The 21,558-nt window shown below is 33.9% G+C and overlaps 3 protein-coding genes across 21 annotated transcripts in view; all 3 read right to left on the bottom strand.

Moving 5' to 3' along the window:
* The window catches only part of LOC117683152 (uncharacterized), a 62,855-nt gene extending 54,071 nt beyond the window's left edge, over positions 1-8,784 (bottom strand). For 14 of the 16 annotated variants that reach the window (XR_010713583.1, XR_010713581.1, XR_010713588.1 and 11 more), the window contains exon 1: positions 8,659-8,771. The gene's annotated coding sequence lies outside the window, so the exon portion shown is untranslated. Of the gene's footprint in view, positions 1-126; positions 199-5,225; positions 5,335-8,658 lie in introns of all 16 variants that reach the window. The other 2 variants (XR_010713592.1, XR_010713591.1) reach the window with 1 other exon arrangement.
* The window catches only part of LOC117683150 (uncharacterized), a 125,727-nt gene that overhangs the window by 10,639 nt on the left and 93,530 nt on the right, over positions 1-21,558 (bottom strand). The window contains exons 8-9 of one of the 2 annotated variants that reach the window (XM_066083220.1): positions 20,842-21,498; positions 19,450-20,430 (exon numbers count right to left, since the gene is read on the bottom strand). In XM_066083220.1, the coding sequence (XP_065939292.1) occupies positions 19,450-20,430; positions 20,842-21,498 (1,638 nt within the window). The remainder of the gene's footprint in view (positions 1-19,449; positions 20,431-20,841; positions 21,499-21,558) is intronic. The other variant, XM_066083221.1, reaches the window with a different exon arrangement.
* LOC117682306 (uncharacterized) overlaps positions 1-21,558 on the bottom strand; it is a 49,721-nt gene that overhangs the window by 7,717 nt on the left and 20,446 nt on the right. The window lies entirely within an intron of this gene.

Genomic DNA, 21,558 nt, shown 5'->3' with positions numbered 1-21,558 from the left:
TTCCTGTTTTGTACTTAATGTAAACATATATTAAACAATTCACCAGATTCATACCAGTGTTGAAAGAATAATGAGAGATTAGCTGTACAAATTACTGATGTTTCGTAATAAAATAAATGTACATACTATACCAGGACTATTTCTTGGTTTTCCATAACTGCATGGACCAATTGTTACTTCCTTGAATGAGGATGAAACCTTAAAAGATAGAATATCAACTGATAACAGAGTATTATTTGAATTTGGAATTATTTTAATTCTTGGAATTTAGAGAAACAGTGAAAAGTAGCCTTAGTCACTACTAATTCATCAACTAACCCTGATTTTAACACAGTCAATGTAAATCAGAGCATTACTGAATGTCCTTAGTTTATTGACGTGGAAACTGAAATTAGTTTTACCTACATTACAAAAGTATACAATAAAAAGAAATCTAAATGTCTGTAGATATTGATTTTTTTTTAAACATTCAGTCATGTATTTCTTACAAAGTGGATTTATTCATTCAAAATATAATTATGTAAATGTTCATTTGCAGATGGTGTGATCTAAGTTCTTATGTTATGTGCTTGAGTAAAAATTCTTTAGGATTTACTAAGGGGGTTAGCAAATCCAGGATTTGCTAACCCCTATTGGGCGCATGCCCTAGGTATATCTGTGGTTAGTAAATCCAGGATTTACTAATCCATCCCCCCATCCCTCTGGACACAAGTTGAATTTAGTTTCAGTCCGTCCTTTCAATCATTCAGTTAAAGGGATATTCTTCGGTTTCTTTAACATATCCTATTTTATTGCGAAACAAAGATGCATTTTCCAATCCCTCTCTGAATTAATCCAATCGTAAAAAGATAGCCATCGATTCATAGTGCTATCGCCATGTACACTGTACTATGCCAACACATCTGCGTTGCTGATTCGATTGCCTGTTTTGTTGTGAATTACAGATGCACCTTCCATTGTTTACCTTATAGATAGTAATATCATTCTCCTAGCGCGGAGGAACATAACAGACTTGTAACATAAAGCCTCTGTCAAACAAGAAGCCATCACTGCAGTTGGTAGTAAATTTAGCGTCACTTCCGCCTTCCCTGACGTCATATTCAACAGTAAAAAAAGGGGGCAGATCATTAAGCCTAATGGGTTTTTTTCACAAAAATAAATGCCAAGTATAATTATGCTTCAGTCATGTTTCTCTATTATATATAGATGATTTCATAAAATGTGTCTATTTTTTATTTTATATACATTAATAAAAAGAGGCATTACCCCGGTACCATGGGTACACGGATCTATTAAGCTATAGAAGGGGGAGGGGGGTGGAAAGAACCTCGATTTTTTATATTGAACATTTATTATTGTTTTTTTGTTTTTTTTTACAAACTTGGGATGCTTCCAACAACCAGTAGCGTCAGATATATAAAAGATCTGGAGAAATTAAGAACCCCTGTGCTTGAAAAGTCCATCTGAAATCTATAAATTTCAGGATCCGCCCTTGCATTTCATTGCCGTTAAAAGCGCCGGTTTTAGTGTGCAAGTCTAACGAAATCCACTGCAAAATGACGTAGGACCGACTATTACATCATGAGGCTAAACCTTAAGATCATTATTCAGCATACCAAATGTCCTGTGTGCGTGTGTATGAGAGAGAGAGGGAGAGAGAGAGAGAGAGATTTAGATTTTGTATACAGAATGACATTGGGTTTTTAGATTGCGAGTGTACTTGATTGTATATTATAACTTGTAATATGCACAGTATATTTCAACATATTTCTATAGCATGTGCAATATATTCTATAGCATGCAAAATATTACATGTCTAAAAGAAAAATGCATGTTTTCAGTGTTATTATGTATGCTTTATATAACTTCCCTAAATGTGCTTGTTATGCATCACTCCTATAGCTATATTAAATGCACTTCACATACATTTCCATTTTATTTTTTTCTTAATCTGTCTAATTCTGTAGTATATGCACCGTTCGCTCAGCGTACGCTCAGAGTGCGCCCACCATTCAAGTGGGAAAGTAGAACATTTCAGGGACTGTAGCTAGCGGGGTAACCCTTTAGCTCAGTCGGTAGAGCGTTGGTTTTTAAACTGAAGGATCCCGAGTTCAAGCCTGGTGTAGCTCACTCCTCCTCTTCTATAACACATGAATGTTCAATTACTCTGACACACCATTGCTTTTTATCTATTCACCCTTTTCAGAAATCAAATTTTCATCGGAAATCCTCATACCTGACTAAAAAGATTGACCATCCTCCTCCTGGAAACATTACAAAATCACAGTTTATCTATAGACAAATTATATACATGTAGCACTTGTTTGTTCTGTCACTCTCTATGTACATCTAACATTACATATGTAACTCTATGTCTTTGTTTTTCTCTCTGTCTCTCTGTCTAAAATAGATTGACTACCCTCCCCATAGAAACATAACAAAAGGTTTATCTAATATGATTAACGGTGCTCTGTTGGGGCGAGCGCAGCATGTGATCAAATAATGAATTATGATATAAAAATAAAGGTAGCAATGTAACGTAATTAAGCATTGAATCATTATATTTTGAAAGATATAGTCTCATAACTGCAGCGGTGTGTGCTTACAAATTGAATAACGCGTGCTAGTGCATTATGAAAATTTGTATGCACACACCGCAGCAGTTATGAGACTATATCTTTCAAAACATTATGATTTAATGCTTATATTTACATTTTTTTTAAATATCTTGCCTTGTCTGCAAATGTGATTTTAACGTCAAATTTTCTGTTTTATCCTAAGGGTAAGTTCAAATTAATGGAAGAGCCACTGTAACAGCCACAAGCGTGAACTTTGATTCTCGCTTGTGACGTTGCATTTTACAGCGTTCAACGTTTGTGACGTCATAATTAACGTAGCTCGCGGGTTTGCTGACGTCACAATAGGAATCGACGTAAAGAGTTGACCGTCATAGTAAACTCATATTTTTTTTTTTAAATGACAAATGAGATATTTAGAATTATAAAAGAAAATATTTTAAAAAGCTTAAATGCGGTTTATGACTGTTTATACAAAGATTTATAATATCAAGTGCTGAAAATTTAAAGATGTCACATACATTGTCACATTTTGTTCTATAAAGATAAAGAATGGATGTGCGTTAGTACTCTTCCATTTAAAGTCGTGTTTTTTTAAATAGAATGTATGCATTAACTTCGCTTTTTTTTTTACAATTATAACTTCCGTAATCTGTACTACCGATTAAATTCTTAAATTTCTTTTGGTTTGAGATAACTGTTTCATTCAATTACTTACTTATAATGTCAGTAGTTGCCTGGCATTTTATTTTTGCATTGATTGACTCAGAATTTCATAAAAACAAAAATAGCAATATTCTATATCTTTACAGCCTTACATTAATTGCATTTGAATACATTCACAATAATGTCTAATAAGCATTTACATGTTCTAAAATGTGTTAAACAGCTAGTCTTGTCAATAAATGAATTTCAATTTTGGTGTTCTAAGAAGTAAGGAAATGATGACGTAAGGCTAACGTCGTAATGAAAATATAAGGTTTTGAGAAATCTTTTAAATCTTTAAAGTTTTTTTGCCAAAAATTGGCCGAGAACACATACTGATATTTTTTTATGAATTGATTCATAATTATCTCCTCTGTTTTTGTGTTGAGTATGATTAATTTCGTCTGAATCGTTTAAAAGTTTGGAGCATAGTTTTGTAATGCGTTTCTCAGTTAAAATGTGCATTTTACTATATATTTCATTGAAATAGCGTTGCTGGATTTTATTAATGACACTGTATTTGAAACACGATAACATTATTACCGCGCAGACGAATCTCAAATAAATTTTAGAAATAAAACTCTGAAACCTATGGATCACGTGGACAAATTTTCGAGGTAGGTTTTCTCACAAGCAGGTAAACCCGCGAGCTACCTTAAACTAGTCATTCTAACCTTTGAGTACCCTGTGTGTGTTACAGTCTTATAACTGCAGTAGCTTTTCATACACTTTACATGCAACAAATATTTGGAATGTAAATATATGAATTTGAATGCAAAATAAAATAAAACATTCCTATTTTCTTTCAGTAAATTTTCATTATTTATAATTTATAAGAATTTTTATTTATCAGTAGAATTTATCTCAGATACAATGTTGCTGAATAATAAAGATTATAACATATTAATGTTCATTGCAGTTTGTTTCCTCTTTTCTGCAGCAAACTTACTTGTAAAAAATTTACTTATCATAGAGTGCTTAGTTAATATTTGTGCCAATTAAATGCTAAAACTATCATAAAATCATAAATCTGCAGTTATTTACAAAATTAAACAGTTTCTCTGTATAATGGTTGTAAATGGTTCAAAGGGTAGGACTAATACCCCAAAATGCAAATATCATTGTCATTTTGCAAAGAATTATCTTATTGCATGTTTCTCAATTGGCTTACACAATTAAGAAACATTTCATCTATCAAAAGGTAAAAATGCATGAATTTAATTAACTTTTACAAATTGGAAAACTTTAAGAAATTTGGAGAAATAAAGTAATTTCTTTTAATCTCTGAATGTAAGTATGTGTTTCTTTCAATTTTACTTCAGTAGCATTAATTATTTAAAAATTAAGTTTAATTTAAAAATCTGTATATATCATTGTTACATCATAAATAAATTAAGTCTTTCAAACATCTCAATAATTTCTGTGAGTTAGAAGTAATAAAGTATAAACATTTTCCATAGATTGATCCTCAAATAACACTGTATAGCACATGTACTTTTTTGTCATTTTCCCAATTTCAACAGTTTACGCGTCAATTTTCCCAATTCTACGGACCCTGGACCAGTTTAAAAACAGTAGGAAAACCCCTGGTCTTTAATTATTTTTATCTTGTTCTCGTGAGAGTGTGAAATGGGAAACCATATTTACAGAGAACTGCTGGTCCGATAAAACAGGGCATTACTGGTCTGAGTAACTGACGCCAAAAAAAATCCACTGAATTAATGTGCAACTAGTCCGAATTTTCTGATCACACGTGCCTTGTCAGTAGAACTCGCTTCGCGCCGGCGACCTGCGTTGGCTATTAAACAAATTAAACAACACTTGTGTGCTCTCTGTCACTCTCTGTGTACATCTAACGAATCTTTCTGTCTTTCCCTCTCTCTCTTTATCTCTCCATGTCTACCTCTCTCTCTCTCTCTCTCTCTCTCTCTCTCTCTCACTCACCTGTATTGTTGGAATACATGTGTGGTGGTCAGTGATATATGGACCTTGCGTATGCTATCGGCTCAGTGGTATAGCTTCTTTCTGACTGCATGAGTTCCGAGTTTGATTCCTGTACATAATCACATAAAGAAAATGTTCAGTGAAATAAACTTGGTTCAATGCCGTGTGCTGCATTAATTTTTGATACTGTTCAAGTACAGATTAAATTAGAAACTTCCCGTGGCATGGTTAATGTACTGGTATTTATACTATTACTTACAAGACTAAGTGCAGTCGTTTTACCGGTAACAAATATTTGCCAGTATCGAATAATTTTTAGAAAAATTATTGGAGAAAAATGAAGTTACTTTAGGTTTAAAAAAATCTTAGCTAGGTAATTATAATACAGAAATAAATATTCTATCCTTGTGTGGAGTCGTTTGACATTTGCTCGATTATTTACCGTATTGTGTACAAATTAAAAAGGTGAACCAGATATGAGCTGCCGGAAGTGCAAGGTAGAAAAAACGAACATGTGAAAACAATTAAGCCTACCGGTAACAATGAAAATAAGTTTGTTATTGACCCCATTTAGTAGATAATTAGTAATTATAATCCATTTAATAAGATTAAGCTTCATATCAAATAATAATTAAGCTTTGTTTTAAATTACGACTTAAAAATAATCACGTGTAGTTTTCCTAGTTTTGGTTCAGTGCGATAGAAGTATTATTTAGCTGGATATATTGATCAGTCTAGTTGGACTCCCAAAACGGAGTCAACGGAAGTGAATTTCTGCAAGCATTTTGCACTTTGGGAGTCTACACATGCACACTTGTATAAAATATGGCGATTTTTCGATAAAAACATGGGGTCCACAAGAAATCATCTTGCAAAGTGCTGCTTGTGTTGGCAAACTTCTAACCTGTTTTAAAAGACCCTAGATATAATTTACTATCGATTGTATTTGCACAAAATAGGGGTATGTTTTCCCTTGGACTGAAATGTCACACTTTCATTGGTTTGAACATAGCACGTGATTGCCTTATATATCTCTATATTTGGCCAATGAGAAATAATATTAGGCAATAGGGCCTTCATTGGCCGACGCTTCGCTTACTTTTTTCGACATTTCATAGTATTTAATACATAATCGCATGCCGTAAGTTCTAAAAGTATTTGGAGTAGTTGCCCTTTGAAATTCTTTAAAATTAGAGTAGTTGCCCTTAGAATATTGATGTCATTTTTTTGTCTGGAGCAGAACAAATGGCAGCGTCGAAATATCCTCAAATCTCTGAAGAAAAAGGAGAAAACATTTAAAATTGAATAGCAACAAAACATTGTAAGTGAACATGGTGAAGCATATATTTTAAAAGAGTATTTGAAAGATGAGATTGAACATTTTGAAGATTTTAAATGAGTTAAATTGGACGAGATGTTAGGCATCGTGTACATGGCTTTGCGTAGGTCATCACTATTTGTGAATAAATATGTCACTTGATAGTCCTCAGGAAAACAAAACACTTATTAGGTTAGTTACTGACTCACTACGGAAATATATTGGGTTGATCATTCTCATAGACGGCTCGGCTTCGCCTCGCCATCTATGAGATTGATCAACCCAATATATTTCCGTAGTGAGTCAGTAACTACCCTTATAAGTAATATTGTTTGCACTTAAGTAAGTTATTTATCTCCGAAGTTGGATGTTTGGACAATGCTCAAAAAGTGATATTTTTGTACTTTTCATGGAATTTTATCGTTATTAAAAGGTAAATTGCATTAAATTTTACATGTTACAATTGAAAATCACCAAACATGCACATTGATAAGTGCGTAAACGAAAAGAGCTCGGATTACAAACAAAAACTGGCTGCTGGCTGGAAAACGTAGTCTCGTTCAACCAGACCTCGGCTGTCTCCATAAATCTCCGACGAGCAGATCGGAGATCTACGGAGACAGCTGAGCGTCTGGTAAAACGAGACTAATTGATCCGATTCAGTAAATTTTGACCCACAATTCAAAGTTCCAATGGTTTCCAAGTCCTAACGTTCTCGCGAAAATCAAAGTAAAACCTTTTAGAAGCATATGTGTAATTTTAAGAACGTCATGCTTTTTAAGTAAATATAACAGTATACTTGGTTTACTTTTATTTCTCAGGGGAGTTTTAAAGAGTCAGACGACACTTAAACGTGAACTTTGACGTCACAATAAGGGGAAATTACTCTAACTGAAGTTATTGTAAATCTGCTGAAATTACCAAAATCTTCTCAAAATCTTGCAAAGCTAAAGAATGAGGACATTTCTTCAGATATAGGAAACACTTGTAACTTGGATATTTTATTCACTATAATTACGGTAATTTCCAGGAACGTACACGTAGCATCGGTTGTTGTTTTTTTAAAAAGGGGATGGGGGGGGGGGGCATGACAGCCTCATCCAAAAAATCTTGACAAGCAAAAAGAAAACATAGGTAATCATAGATTACAAAGCTCATCGAGACGAGGCATCACCTTCATGAGACATCACCTTTATGAGACCACCTTTATCATATTATATGAAAATCATGCTTTATGATCTTGGATATTCATGGATTCTGTTTTGACACAAAATCATATATCATCTGTTGAAAAATTGTATGATAATCATATGTTCATATATGTAAATCAATATAATAATATAAAATTAAATATTACATCCTATCAAACTTACAATATATATCATATTATACAATAAAATAAGATGATATTGCAAATATGAAATGACATTGTATTGTGTTAAACCTTATTGTATTTGATCATATAATACAACATCATTATATATAATACAATACTGTATTATATGATATAATTTCATATTACATAATACATCATAACATTGAAACATATGATATTATATTGTATAATATAGTATGATATTGTATTGTATGATATTTTATAATATTTGATACATAATATGATATTGTATCATATTTTATTTACGCTGTTAATTTTATTTTTACTGATTTATCATAATTCATTGTTTGATCACATGCTGCGCTCGCCCCAACAGTCGCACCGTAAAACAAATTAAAGTGTTGTCATGAAAGATTAATTTTATAAAGTAACGTTTTGTGCCTCTTGTGTATTTTCGAAATTGATCCGCCCCAAAATATTTGTTCAGAAGTGATAGAGGGCGCTCAATTCGATACCGAAACTAGGAAAATGGAGGGGTGTTGAATACTTCCTTAATTCATATTTTCGGAAGTTTGATACCACAGTTTAGAAGGACAAAGAATCGTGATTAAAACAAAAAATAAAAACATTTGGAATTCCGACAATAATAGTCGGATGCACGACGAAACCGGATACTGATAGTATTCGTTACCTGTAAAACGACTGTAGCACGACGGAATCATATGAGGGAATAATAGGCATAATGCAAAGCAAATCACATCATTAAAAAAACCGCTTACATATTTCTTTTCTTAGACGGACACCATTTAAACTACCGAGCCTAATTGGATAAAAACGCCCTTCCCTTTCCTCTTTCCAAAATGTCTGTTCTGCTTCAATACACGTCCAAATGTTTTGTCTTTTCGGCGTCAAACAATTTCGACCCCAAGTCTTTTCGGTCCCAGATAATGAATATAATAAATTTTGATAACTATTCAAGTATTCCGTTTTTAATGTTATAATTACAATTCAATGGTTAATGGTTATCACTTAATTGTATCTCAATTTCAGTCAATATACTCGATGATATAACTTTTTAGGTGTGTGTGTGTGGGGGGGGGGGGTTAACCGGAATGTGGTCAGGAAAATAAGGATAAGGCCGAACAAACGACATCAGAAAAAGGATTCGTACTCATGACTTACAGATTCGTAGTTATCCTTCTAACCCACTGCGCTACGCTGTTAGGTGACAATTTTGGGGGGAAAACTACTTATAAAATTACACTTATTTAATTTTATTGTTTATTTCCATAAATAGTACGTCATAACATGGAGGTATCCCATAACGTTAACGTTACCACTTTAATTTCCCGGTATCTAGTTATTCACGCGATCGAAGAAGAGGGCCATTATAACCCCTTCACGGTAACTGTGCTACTGTACCGCTCTTTTGCAGGGCTTGAGATGGAGGGCAGGCAACCTTTACTTTAACGTTGACAAAAATACGACAGGGGAGCTAAATGACCCTAAGAGAATGCATACTACTAGCATTCTCATAACATTGTTTTTTGTGGGGTTTTTTTATGGGTTTTTTTTTTTGGGGGGGGGGGGGGTTGCAGTATACTAGTATGCATAAATGTACATGTAGGTTGAATTTGACGAGCTATTGAATTTCAGATGCCAGAATGGAATATTTCGGAAATGAAAATATGTAAAAAAAAAAAAAAAAAAAAAAAAAAAAAAAAAAACACACACACACACACAAAAAAAACAACAACAACAGCAAAAAAACAAGAACAAAAAAAAATCAACCTAATGTAGTGTACAGATCAATCATCTTGTTGGATTGTTTTAATGTTGTGATTAAAGCTGAACACCGCTCGTAAATAGGCACGGTCACACAGGTACCTGGGGATCTATTCACAAAAAATCGTACGTCTACGATTACACTTTAAACTTACGACAAACGTACGTTGACATGTTTATGGTGCTATTCACAAAAGCTGTCGTAAGATAATAACGTTGTCGTACGTCTGTTACAGTCGTAAGTGCGCATATGGAGAAATCACGTACACTTTATTCATGAGCTTAATGCCATGTGACACTGCTCTCATTAATATTCATGTATTCAAATTGTCTCCCTTGCGAATGAAAATTACATACCTTTTATGTATGAAATTTGTGTGATTATGTCAAAACTTTAATTTTTTTTAGAATGAGAACATGTGTTGGCGCAATGCATAGGTTATATGTGTATGTTTTTGTCACCACAATCAGTGATTCACGCTTCAAATTCACTTTGAATGCCTCTCTATCCAATCATTAGGCTATAGATGATTTAAAAATAGGACTATACCGCCTAAAATGGTAAAAATATCAGCTTGAAACAGAATAGAATTATAACCTGAAAAATCTCATTCAATTTATAACGAAAATTCTTATTAAATATGCCAACCGCTTTAAGTTGTAAACAACTGCAAATTTGAACTATAAACGCCACAGGACCATATTTTTTTTTGGTCATTTCCTGAAAGGTATTGAATTGAAGTTTCAAATGATACCAAAAACATGATTGTCACTATAATAGTATATTTACATTATCCAGTGTCTTTTCTGTGACAACACTTCGTATCGATTTTGTACTATATAACTCATAATACAAATGACGCCAAATTGAGGCGCCAGCGGGGTTTGTTTATTTATATTTAAATGTTTAATCGTATGATGGCCTAAAATTATATAAATATAAGTAATAAGGAATCATTCTTTGAATATTATGAGGTGATAATTTCGGTCGGGGCGTGATCAAATATATCATAAAGCCCTTCGGGCTTTATTGGATTTGATCACGCCCCGACCAAAATTTTAAAACCATATTTTGGCTTTGAGAAGTATCTTGATATTTTACCTGTAAAACTAAGAAAAAAATCATTAAATTTCGTACATCAAACCATCGTTTTCCTGTAGAGACAGGCAGATAGTATAACATTCCTTTGAATGAGAGGTTATGTCTTTTGTGTAATAAAGTTCTCATTGGTGATGAATTTCATTATATTTTAGAATGTTCGGCACTAGAAGAGATAAGGAAAATATACCTAAACACAAAATATTGGAAAAGACCAAATTGTTTTAAGTTTTCTGAACTCATGACTAATTGCAATTGTAAATCGCTAAGAAAATTATGTGTATTTATTTCAAGTATTTTTGATGCTGTTTGCTCCTCATAGTTGTTTTCCTATTATGATCCTTTATACCAAAATCTTACAGAAGTAGTGATTCTATAGTCCTTTTTTTATTTATATTTTTCCCCTGTATGAAAATGTACCTGTTTGTATGTACCTCTGACGATTTGTATTTGTGTGTATTATGTATATGTTCCTCTTGTACCAAATTATTTGATTTAAGCGAATAAACTGAACTGAACTGGAACTTATTCCTTATAAAGTACTGTTTGTATAGAGTTCTATGGGAAAATAATTGGTAGGCTTTTCCCAAAAACTCCCGCTGTCCAATTCTCTCACTTATCTTTGCCAAGGTACGCATGCGCATGACGTACTTTTGTTGCATTTTTGAGTTTGCAAACTCCACAGCATGGGATGGTTTTGACAAAGCAAATAGTCAAAGTGGGATAACTTGGAATGACCATGATAGCATCATTTGAGTAAAATAATAGGGCAGCGTTGTTTTATAGCATTTAAAGTATGAATTTCTCTATATACTTCTGTGTGGAGAAGAAGGGGGAATTCTGTTATCGTATATATTTCAACAAGTATTGATTGATTTTTTAAGGGAATGACAAAGAACACTAGTTGAAAAATTTGGAAAAGCAAATGATGGAAATATTGATCGAATAATAGAGTTAGCTTATTTTAAAGAAAATTATTCCCCATTCTCTCTCTTCCTCTGGTAAATAGTATCGTGTCTAATACGTTAAGTTAAGCCTTAGTCACAACTGGTCGTACGTGCTTTTACGGGTGGTCTAAGGGCGGATTTTAAGGAAAATCGTGCGAGACACGCAAGTGCATCTTACGATTTTTGAATGACGTACGCTTCCCGTAAGCACGCACGGTGGCTGTTGGAGATGCACAACAATCACCACGGTTTCCTTGCGAGATCTGAGAACGTACGCTGCACTTGCGCTTCACTCAAAATAATCGTACGATTTGACTTGCACGGATGACTTAAGGAGATCACAATTGTCCCTTGCATTACGCGTACGTTGACTTCAAGTCGCTTGTGCTCACCATCAACAAATAAATTGAACGCACAGTATACGTACGTCACATTTACGTCATGCATACACCAATTGCTCGTGGTGCGTGCGAATCGCCCATTAAAAATTTTTTTATAAAACGATTATGTAATAAATCACCATAAGGTTAAGAGAATCGACAGTTTTACCATTCATCAAAATCAAATCAAAGATTCTAATAACCCCCTTCTACAAACTAAAATCAAACAAACAAATACGTTCTTTTCGACGAAAAAAAATGTGAGGCAAAAAAGAAAAAACAGAACAAGAATGAACTGAATATTGAAGTAGATTGTAGAAAAAAGGCAAAAGACTTCCCCATCACTTTGACTTGCACGCGTGCTAGGATAGAATCATACACATTTTTGGAGTAAGAAGAAGAAAAATGATATTTACGTGCAGAAACTAACCAGGCTGAAGCTAGCAGCCACTAACAGCAGCCACTTAGCCCGTAGAAGCTAGCAGCCAATAAGGAAATTCATCAAAGTACTGAGAGTACTCGAACAGAAAATTATATTTTACTTAATCATCGACATATTTTAATTATAAATCAAAATGATTAATGCTCAATAATTTGTACGAGCATTGAAGACTTCTGAAGCAGTAAAGCTCGCCTGGATAAGAGTTATAAATGCGTCTTTGTTGGATAGAAATGAATTACGTCTATACGGGTTTTTAGTTATGAAAATAATGTTATCCTAAGTGTAGTCTTATTGATACAAATAGAAAAACTATATGCATCGTATAAAGTGATATGCAAACGTAGTATGATATAAAAGCCATGATAAATTAAAGTAAATTAAAAGGCCCGATAAAACGATACAAATACAATAAAACCACAAGCCAATCCAGTGTTGCAGGATAATTTGTTTACATCGAATTTGAACATGTGCGTGTTTTAAAATTTATCCTCGGGCATTTTCTCTCCCCCGGATACAACATCAATCGAAAATTAAAAAGACATCGTATTATTATGAATATGCGACAATAGAACACCTAGCATTGTGATTTTATTCCAATAAAAAATTATCATATGTCGCAGTCAAAAACAGTGAAAAACATCAGGTGAAATTGGGATTTTTTTCTCTCAGCCATGTTTTGACGTGAACCTTCGAAGAATACAACCATGACAATGAAAAGGGTCGGTTTAGCTCACCCGATCTTTGTCATATTTTAGCATTTCACAATGATATAGGGGTGAAAGGCGGACCATTATCTCTTTAATCTTTAAAGTGTGCATCAAACGGATACCAGGACAGTGTAGGGGACCTATGGGGCTATTATTTCCCGGTCTCAATGTAGGCTGTAGAGGTACCACCAAGTGGCTCCTAGGGGTTCTGGCTCATTTCAGGGGTTTATATCTCACTTGAGATTGACTACAAGAACTTGGAAACACTTTGATTAAGTAGAGGACCTTAAGGGGTATTCATAATAAGCGTTAGAGGGCACCTATGACCCCTGCAAGTGTTCAGTTAGCTCACCCGATCTTTGTCATATTTTAGCATTTCAAAATGATATAGTGGGGTGAACGGCGGACCATTATCTCTTTTATCTTTGAAGTGTGCATCAAACGGATACCAGGGCAGTGTAGGGAACCTATACTTATTCCTAGTGTTTCCAAGTTCTTGTGGTCAATCTCAAGTGAGATATAAATCCCTGAAACGATGCCCCGCCTTTCACCCCTATATCATTGTGTCATGTTTCACATCAAGATAGAAAGATTTGACCATTTAAAAGTAGGTCAAAGTGACCCAATTTTGGACTTTTATTGTAATTCATAGTTGAACAAGAGATGTTTATGAAACACTTATGCCCCCCTCCCTTGGAAACATCCACAGAGAAAATGAACGTAAACTTAAATAACTGGATTTTTTCTAAGTCCAAGGCCCACAACTCTGTCGAAAATTGCTCGATCATTCCAAATATCGAACTTGACCTAGATATTATCATGATAAACCTGTATACCAAATTTCATTTCAATATGTTCATCCTCTGCGAAGAAATTGGCGGAAACTGCAAAGAACTAGAATTTATCTACGTCCAAGGGTCATAACTCTGTCGAAAATTGCTCGATCATACCAACTATCGAACTTGACCTAGATATTATCATGATAAACCTGTATACCATATTTCATTTCAACCTGTTCATCCTCTGCGAAGAAAATGAGCGGAAACTGCAAAACACTAGAATTTTTCAACGTCCAAGGACCATAACTCTGTCGAAAATTGCTCGAACGAACCCAATATCGAACTTGACCTAGATATTATCAAGATGAACCAGTATACCAAATTTCATTTCCATATGTTCATCCTCTGCGAAGAAAATGAACGGAAACTGCAAAAAACTAGAATTTTTCAACGTCCAAGGGCCATAACTCTGTCAAAAATTGCTCGATTGAACCCAATATCAAACTTGACCTAGATATTATCATGATAAACCTGTATACCAAATTTCATTTCAATATGTTCATCCTCTACGAAGAAAATGAACGGAAACTGTTGGTGGACCGACAGACCGACCGACCGACAGCAGCAAAGCAATATGCCCTCCCTTCTTTGAAGGGGGGCATAATTATTGTCTTAGATGTTATAAGGCATTAACTCATCAAACCTTTTTGGTTGGTGCATTTTATTACCTCTAATTATGTTACCTTAATACAGGTTACAGTGACCCACTTATTGCCATAAATTTGTTATCATTGTCATTTATCTACTGGTATTCAAGGTAAATCAAATCTGTTTCAGAACTTGGACAAAGGTAGTCACTTAAGTAGGTCACTTCGACACACTTTGTACACGTAATTTTTTATGCATGGTCAAATCTTGGATTTTGGTTTTTTCAATTGTTAGTCTATAGTATATCAGACTAGCGTTACTAAGCCCCTGGACCTCTTGTATTTTTAAAATGGTTGAGAACCTCATCTTAAAACCATATATACTATTGCTGCTTCTTTTAAGATGCTTCAAGTGTCATGTTGTAAATTTTGTATTTATACTGCCATCCGCTAAATTCAAAATTTACAACATGACACAAGGTCCAACAGAATACCCATGCTTTTTGTCTGGATTTTTGTCCTAAGCAGAAAAACATTAACCAAAGTAGTCATACAGGGAACTTGCTCATAAGGAAGTTAAGACGACTTACTGTTAATGTCCATATTTTCGTCATGACAAAAAGAGTTGAAATATGATTGACAGGGAAATGTGTTATATCTTCATTAAAACCCTCATTTCTGTATATCCAAATACCTTATAGGCAAGTTTATACTGTACAAAGAGAGATTAGATGAATCTGCATCAAATTCTAAGTCTACATTTAATTAATCAGACATAATAACAACATCAAGATAAGCCATTCTTTATTTCTGAGGAAAAAGAAATTAGGGTAAAACATCAAAAACACAAACACTCTTAACAGCTGAATCAAAAACACACTAAACAATAATGATGTACAGAGGAGATAGAATCATTACTCGGTTATTGGTTTATGTATCATTATAAAATCATTAGTCGGTTATTGGTTTATGTATCATTATAAAATCATTAGTCGGTTATTGGTTTTATGTATCATTAAAATATCATAAGTCGGTTATTGGTTTATGTATCATTATAAAATCATTAGTCGGTTATTGGTTTATGTATCATTATAAAATCATTAGTCGGTTATTGGTTTATGTATCATTATAATATCATTACTCGGTTATTGGTTTATGTATCATTATAATATCATTAGTCGGTTATTGGTTTATGTATCATTATAAAATCATTAGTCGGCTATTGGTTTATGTATCATTATAACATCATTAGTCGGTTATTGGTTTATGTATCTTTATAATATCATTAGTCGGCTATTGGTTTATGTATCATTATAACATCATTAGTCGGTTATTGGTTTATGTATCATTATAAAAACATTAGTCGGCTATTGGTTTGATGTAATATTATAATATCATTACTCGGTTATTGGTTTATGTATCATTATAAAACCATTAGTCGGTTATTGGTTTTATGTATCATTATAAAATCATTAGTCGGTTATTGGTTTGATGTATCATTATAAAATCATTAGTCGGTTTTTGGTTTGATGTATCATTATAATATCATTAGTCGGTTATTGGTTTATGTATCATTATAAAATCATTAGTCGGTTATTGGTTTGATGTATCATTATAAAATCATTAGTCGGTTATTGGTTATATGTATCATTATAAAATCATTAGTCGGTTATTGGTTTGATGTATCATTATAAAATCATTAGTCGGTTATTGGTTATATGTATCATTATAAAATCATTAGTCGGTTATTGGTTTGATGTATCATTATAAAATCATTAGTCGGTTATTGGTTTATGTATCACTATAAAATCAATAGTCGGCTATTGGTTATATGTATCATTACAAAAAATACACAGTAAACTTGCATATCTTTTCATCTATTCTCTTTATGATTTTTTATCAACGAATTCAGGTGATGTACGTATACATGTACATGTACAGTACGTGGCGTGTATCAAGATCCTATGACGATAGTAAATGACCTCTTCATTTTCAGATGTTTGAATAAATGTTATTCACTTCACTGTTTGTATTCTTTATCAAATGTACTTGATGCACAATAGAGATAAATGTCTGTGTACCCACTTAATATAAATTCCACAGTAAAGAAAGTCAATAGTTAATATGTCCATTCCCCTCAAGGGTCGATAGACATTCCAACCCATGACAGTCACTGTTGGAGAGAGGCTTATGGTGAGTTCATCATGTTGACACCAATGGCTACCAGTCCACGGTCTATAGGGAACCAGTCAACTGTAAAGGAAATAGTTAGCTTTAATACATGTTCAGATTTTATAAGTGTTATATGATTAGTCATTCATTAATATCATTTGTATATTCTTACTTTACTACATGTAATATCTTTATATGAATCTTTAACAACCTTAACAGGTTCAAAAATTAAAAATCATTAAAACGGCATAGTCCACATAATATATCAATTTACAAACTTAGTGCTCTCTCTCTCTCTTTCTCTCTCTCCATCAAATAAATATCCTATAAATCTACCCCAGTGTCTGTCTCACCCTAAATTATAAATCTTCATAACGACATAGTTCACATAATATATCAATTTTTAAAGATTAGTGCTCTCTCTCTCTCTCTCCATCAAATAAATATCCTATAAATCTACCCCAGTGTCTGTCTCACCCTAAATTATAAATCTTCATAACGACATAGTTCACATAATATATCAATTTTTAAAGATTAGTGCTCTCTCTCTCTCTCTCTCTCCATCAATTGCATATTTCAATAATTCTACCCTGGTGCCTGTCTGTCTCACAATGAGTTAAAGTGAATCAATAATCAAGTTTAGTTCCAATGTAAGCTCACACACCCAACGCTTCCCAATACAGAAAATAATTTGGCAAAAACCATAACTTGCAAAACCTTATTAGCTCAAAACTTCCTGCAAATGTTCACATCTATTCCTTTGTCTTTTACATTTAAAAAAAAATAAGTCTAAAAAAAAAGAATTTTCAAGAAAAAAATTATGGAAACAGAATTTCTGGTAATATGCACTTTTACACATCTTGTCTTAAATGCCCACAGAGTTTCTTTGAATTCCATGGAGCAATTTTAGAAGAGTAACACTTACAAACTGTGTATTACTATACTCAATATAAGATAAAAAAGTTTAAAACGGCCAAAGTTCCTATAAAAATAATGGAATCAGATTGTCCTTGTAATATGCAAATCTACACTTTGTGTCTTAATTATCCACAATGTTTCATAAAATTCTTTGCAACGATTAAAGAGAAGTTGTGCTTACAAAAAAAGAACAGGACTGACGGACAGACTGACTGACATACTGGTCAAAAACATTATACCCCTTGCAACCTCATTGAGTGATATCCTTAAAAGAACCTATCTAGTAAAAAACCCAGACAGACAATAATATCAAAACATTGAGCAATCCATTGATGTATAATTGCTAGTGCTCCTGTTAACATTCCCTTCTTAATAATATACATTACCTGCAGCTTATACAGAGAAAAGTTACTTACATGAATTATGTTGTTTCTCGCTGATACTTGATATAGTTTTCTGGTATCTAAAATTAATTAGAATTTGTACACATGTTTATTACAAGTTACATCATAGTATATCATTAGGTGCAAATGTTTAAATGAGAGAGAGAGAGAGAGAGAGAGAGAATACTAAGTTTCACAATCATTCACAAACATATACCCTTACTGAGCCAATGTTTTTACTTAACTGCACGGCAACCAATGACCTAAATGTAAATTTTTCAAATGTTCATAAAATACCATCACACCTCTTGCAAGCTTAAACAAGAAAACAATAAAGATTGTAATTCATAGAGGTCCCTTCATAAATTTATTCTTAAATAGAAGAGCTGTTGATAGACAATAAATTAAGTTCTGGTGAATATTGCAGAATAAACTTGGTGTTAAAATATGAATGGATATATCAAAAAAAATAGCATTTATTGACTACAATTTTATCCTGCAACATCCACAAAAGTGTATTGCTTAAATAATTTGCTGTTATGTAAGGGAGACAATCCATATAAATTTCATTAAAACTGATATATCTAAAAAAAATAATACATTAGCTCTCATTTGGGTGCAAAAATAGGCTCGGGCTAAAATTAAATTATCAAATTGATTAGATTATCATTTCAATTGAAAAGTTATACACACTGAACTTTAGTCTACATTCATCAAAAGACAGACATGCATGTTTTTAATTAACATCACAAAGATTGAAATTAACAGGAGTCAGTATTACAGTCCATGTGAATTATACACAGGTCAATTTCAGCTGCAGATGTTGAACAAAGTGACAAACAACATGTGTGGTTTTGAGAGCAGACTAGATTTGTACAGAAACATTTACAACCTGTCAATATCCAAGCTATCTCCATTATACGGCTGTTGTTGAGCTAAACATGGCCTCCCCATCACTGGAGCTAAACATGGCCTCCCCATCAGTGGAGCTAGACATAGCCTCCACACCAGTGGGGTGTGTATCCTTATCTACAACAAGGCATTAATTAACTATTATTTAATAGATATCATAATTACAATGTAGTTGTACTTAATTTATTGAATAATTAATGACAAAAATCTCCATATTCAGCATAATATCTGTCTGTACGTGTAATTCTTTTCCTTTGTATTTAAAGACAAATCTATTATTTTTCTAATTAAAATTAAACCAAGTTTAACACTAACAAAAAATGATAGAAATATACAAAAAAAATCCAGATTTCTCTTATAAACAAACAATTAACACTGCCTGTTAAAACACAGACTTACCTGTCAGAGCGTCCTGTGTGTCTATATAACTGTAGACACACACCTTGTTGTTGTTGTATCCGACCCAGAGACGGTGAATGTTGACATCATAACTCAGGCTCTGTGGTCCATCCATCTCTTGTGATTTTGTCAGTAGATGTGACAGGAACTGACCGTCCCTGTCTATCATCTGTACTGTGTTGGTTTTATCATCACACACCAGGATGTGTGACAGCGGGTCAGTACAGATTCCACGTGGCCATATTACTGATCCTGATGGATGTCCTGTGTAGGAGAAACGATGTCTTCCTCCACGCTCTGTCACCACTACAGCACCAGACAAACCAACACGGTCAGACACCACGACATCCCCATTGTTGTTCTCTGTTATATAGTGAGGTTCTCTATACAGTCCCAGATCTGTATTGTCGTGCTGTATGGTTTGTGTGAGTCGTCCACTCTGGTTGTACCGGGTTACCTTGCCTGTCTCTGTATCATTGTTATACATCCCGACCAGTAGATCCCCGGTGGACGGGGACCAGTACACACACCATGGTAGCCATGTAGAGTCTGTTCTCTCTATAAATGTGGTGGTTGTTTTCATATCCTTTGACAGTTTCTTGATGTTATATTTCCTATCTATATAAATCAGTTCACTCTCACTGTTCACTGTGTGTAATCCATATAAAGCACTACTGCATGAATCCTCCACACAATGTAGAGGGACACCTGTTGTGTCTGTCAACATGAGATTGTTTCTATAATCACTGACCCAGACCCGGTCTGATGTCACACAGGAAATGTGATAACAACGATCAACACCTGGCACTGTGAGAGATTGATGGAGCTCAGCACCAGACGTCAGTTTCAGCAGACACTGGTTTCCTACGCGTCGGTTTCCTCTCTCTGTGATTTGGATTGCACTCAGTGACTCCATCACATCCTCCTTGTTGAGTGACTCAGTCATGGAGAGCTGGCTGGTGTGGAGTTTATCAGCAGTGTCTGCAATAAATCAAACATCACACATGTATTGCTTTATATGATAATTGAATTAAATTAATTAATCTTATTAAAACAGTTGTCTGCTTTTGTATACTAACACACATTTAAGATGTATTAATTAAAACAGTTTATCAATAACATTGTAATTACAATGACATGTGATTGTGATTAATTCATTAATCAATTGAAATAATACACAGATGTATCTAAATAATTCATTTTATTTAATAGCATATTCCTGTGTGTTTTTAAATCTAACAAGCTATTAAGAGTTAAATACTTGTACATAAATTTATTGAACAAAGATAAATAAGCTGCTACTGACAACTTGTTAAGTGTGTACATATACATGTCTCAAACAAAATATATTATACTTCTATATAATTGTAAACAATAATGACTCAGACTTACATGTCAGAGCGTCCTGTCTGGTGATATACCTGTATATAACCACCGTGTTGTTGTCCCCTGACCCGACCCAGAGACGGTGAGTGTTGACATCATAACTCAGGCTGTATGGTGAGAATATTCCTGATGGTCTTATCAGTAGATGTGACAGGAACTGACCGTCCCCGTCTAACATCTGTACTGTGTTGGTTCTATGATCACACACCAGGATGTGTGACAGTGGGTCAGTACAGATTCCACGTGGCCATAGTACTGATCCTGATGGATGTCCTGTGTAGTAGAAACGATGTCTTCCTCCACGCTCTGTCACCACTACAGCACCAGAGTCAGACACCACGACATCCCCATTGTTGTTCTCTGTTATATAGCTAGGTCTAATATACAGTACCCGTCCTGTGTCGTACTGTATGGTTTGTGTGAGTTGTCCACTCTGGTTGTACCGGGTTACCTTGCCTATCCATGCTTTCATTCTATACATCCCGACCAGTAGATCCCCGGTGGACGGGGACCAGTACACACACCGTGGTCTCCATTTAGAGAATATTTTTTTCATTATCAATGTTTTGGTTGTTTTCATATCCTTTGATCGTTTCTTAATGTTATAATTCCTATCTATATAAATCAGTTCACTCTCACTGTTCACTGTGTGTAATCCATTACCTCTATATAAACCACGACATGAATCCTCCACACGATGTAGAGGGACACCTGTTGTGTCTG

This window comes from Magallana gigas, chromosome 4 (genome assembly GCF_963853765.1).
Source record: "Magallana gigas chromosome 4, xbMagGiga1.1, whole genome shotgun sequence".
Taxonomy (NCBI): Eukaryota; Metazoa; Mollusca; class Bivalvia; order Ostreida; family Ostreidae; genus Magallana; species Magallana gigas.
The sequence above is the reverse complement of the archived record's forward strand: the minus strand, read 5'-3'. Positions and strand labels throughout refer to the sequence as shown.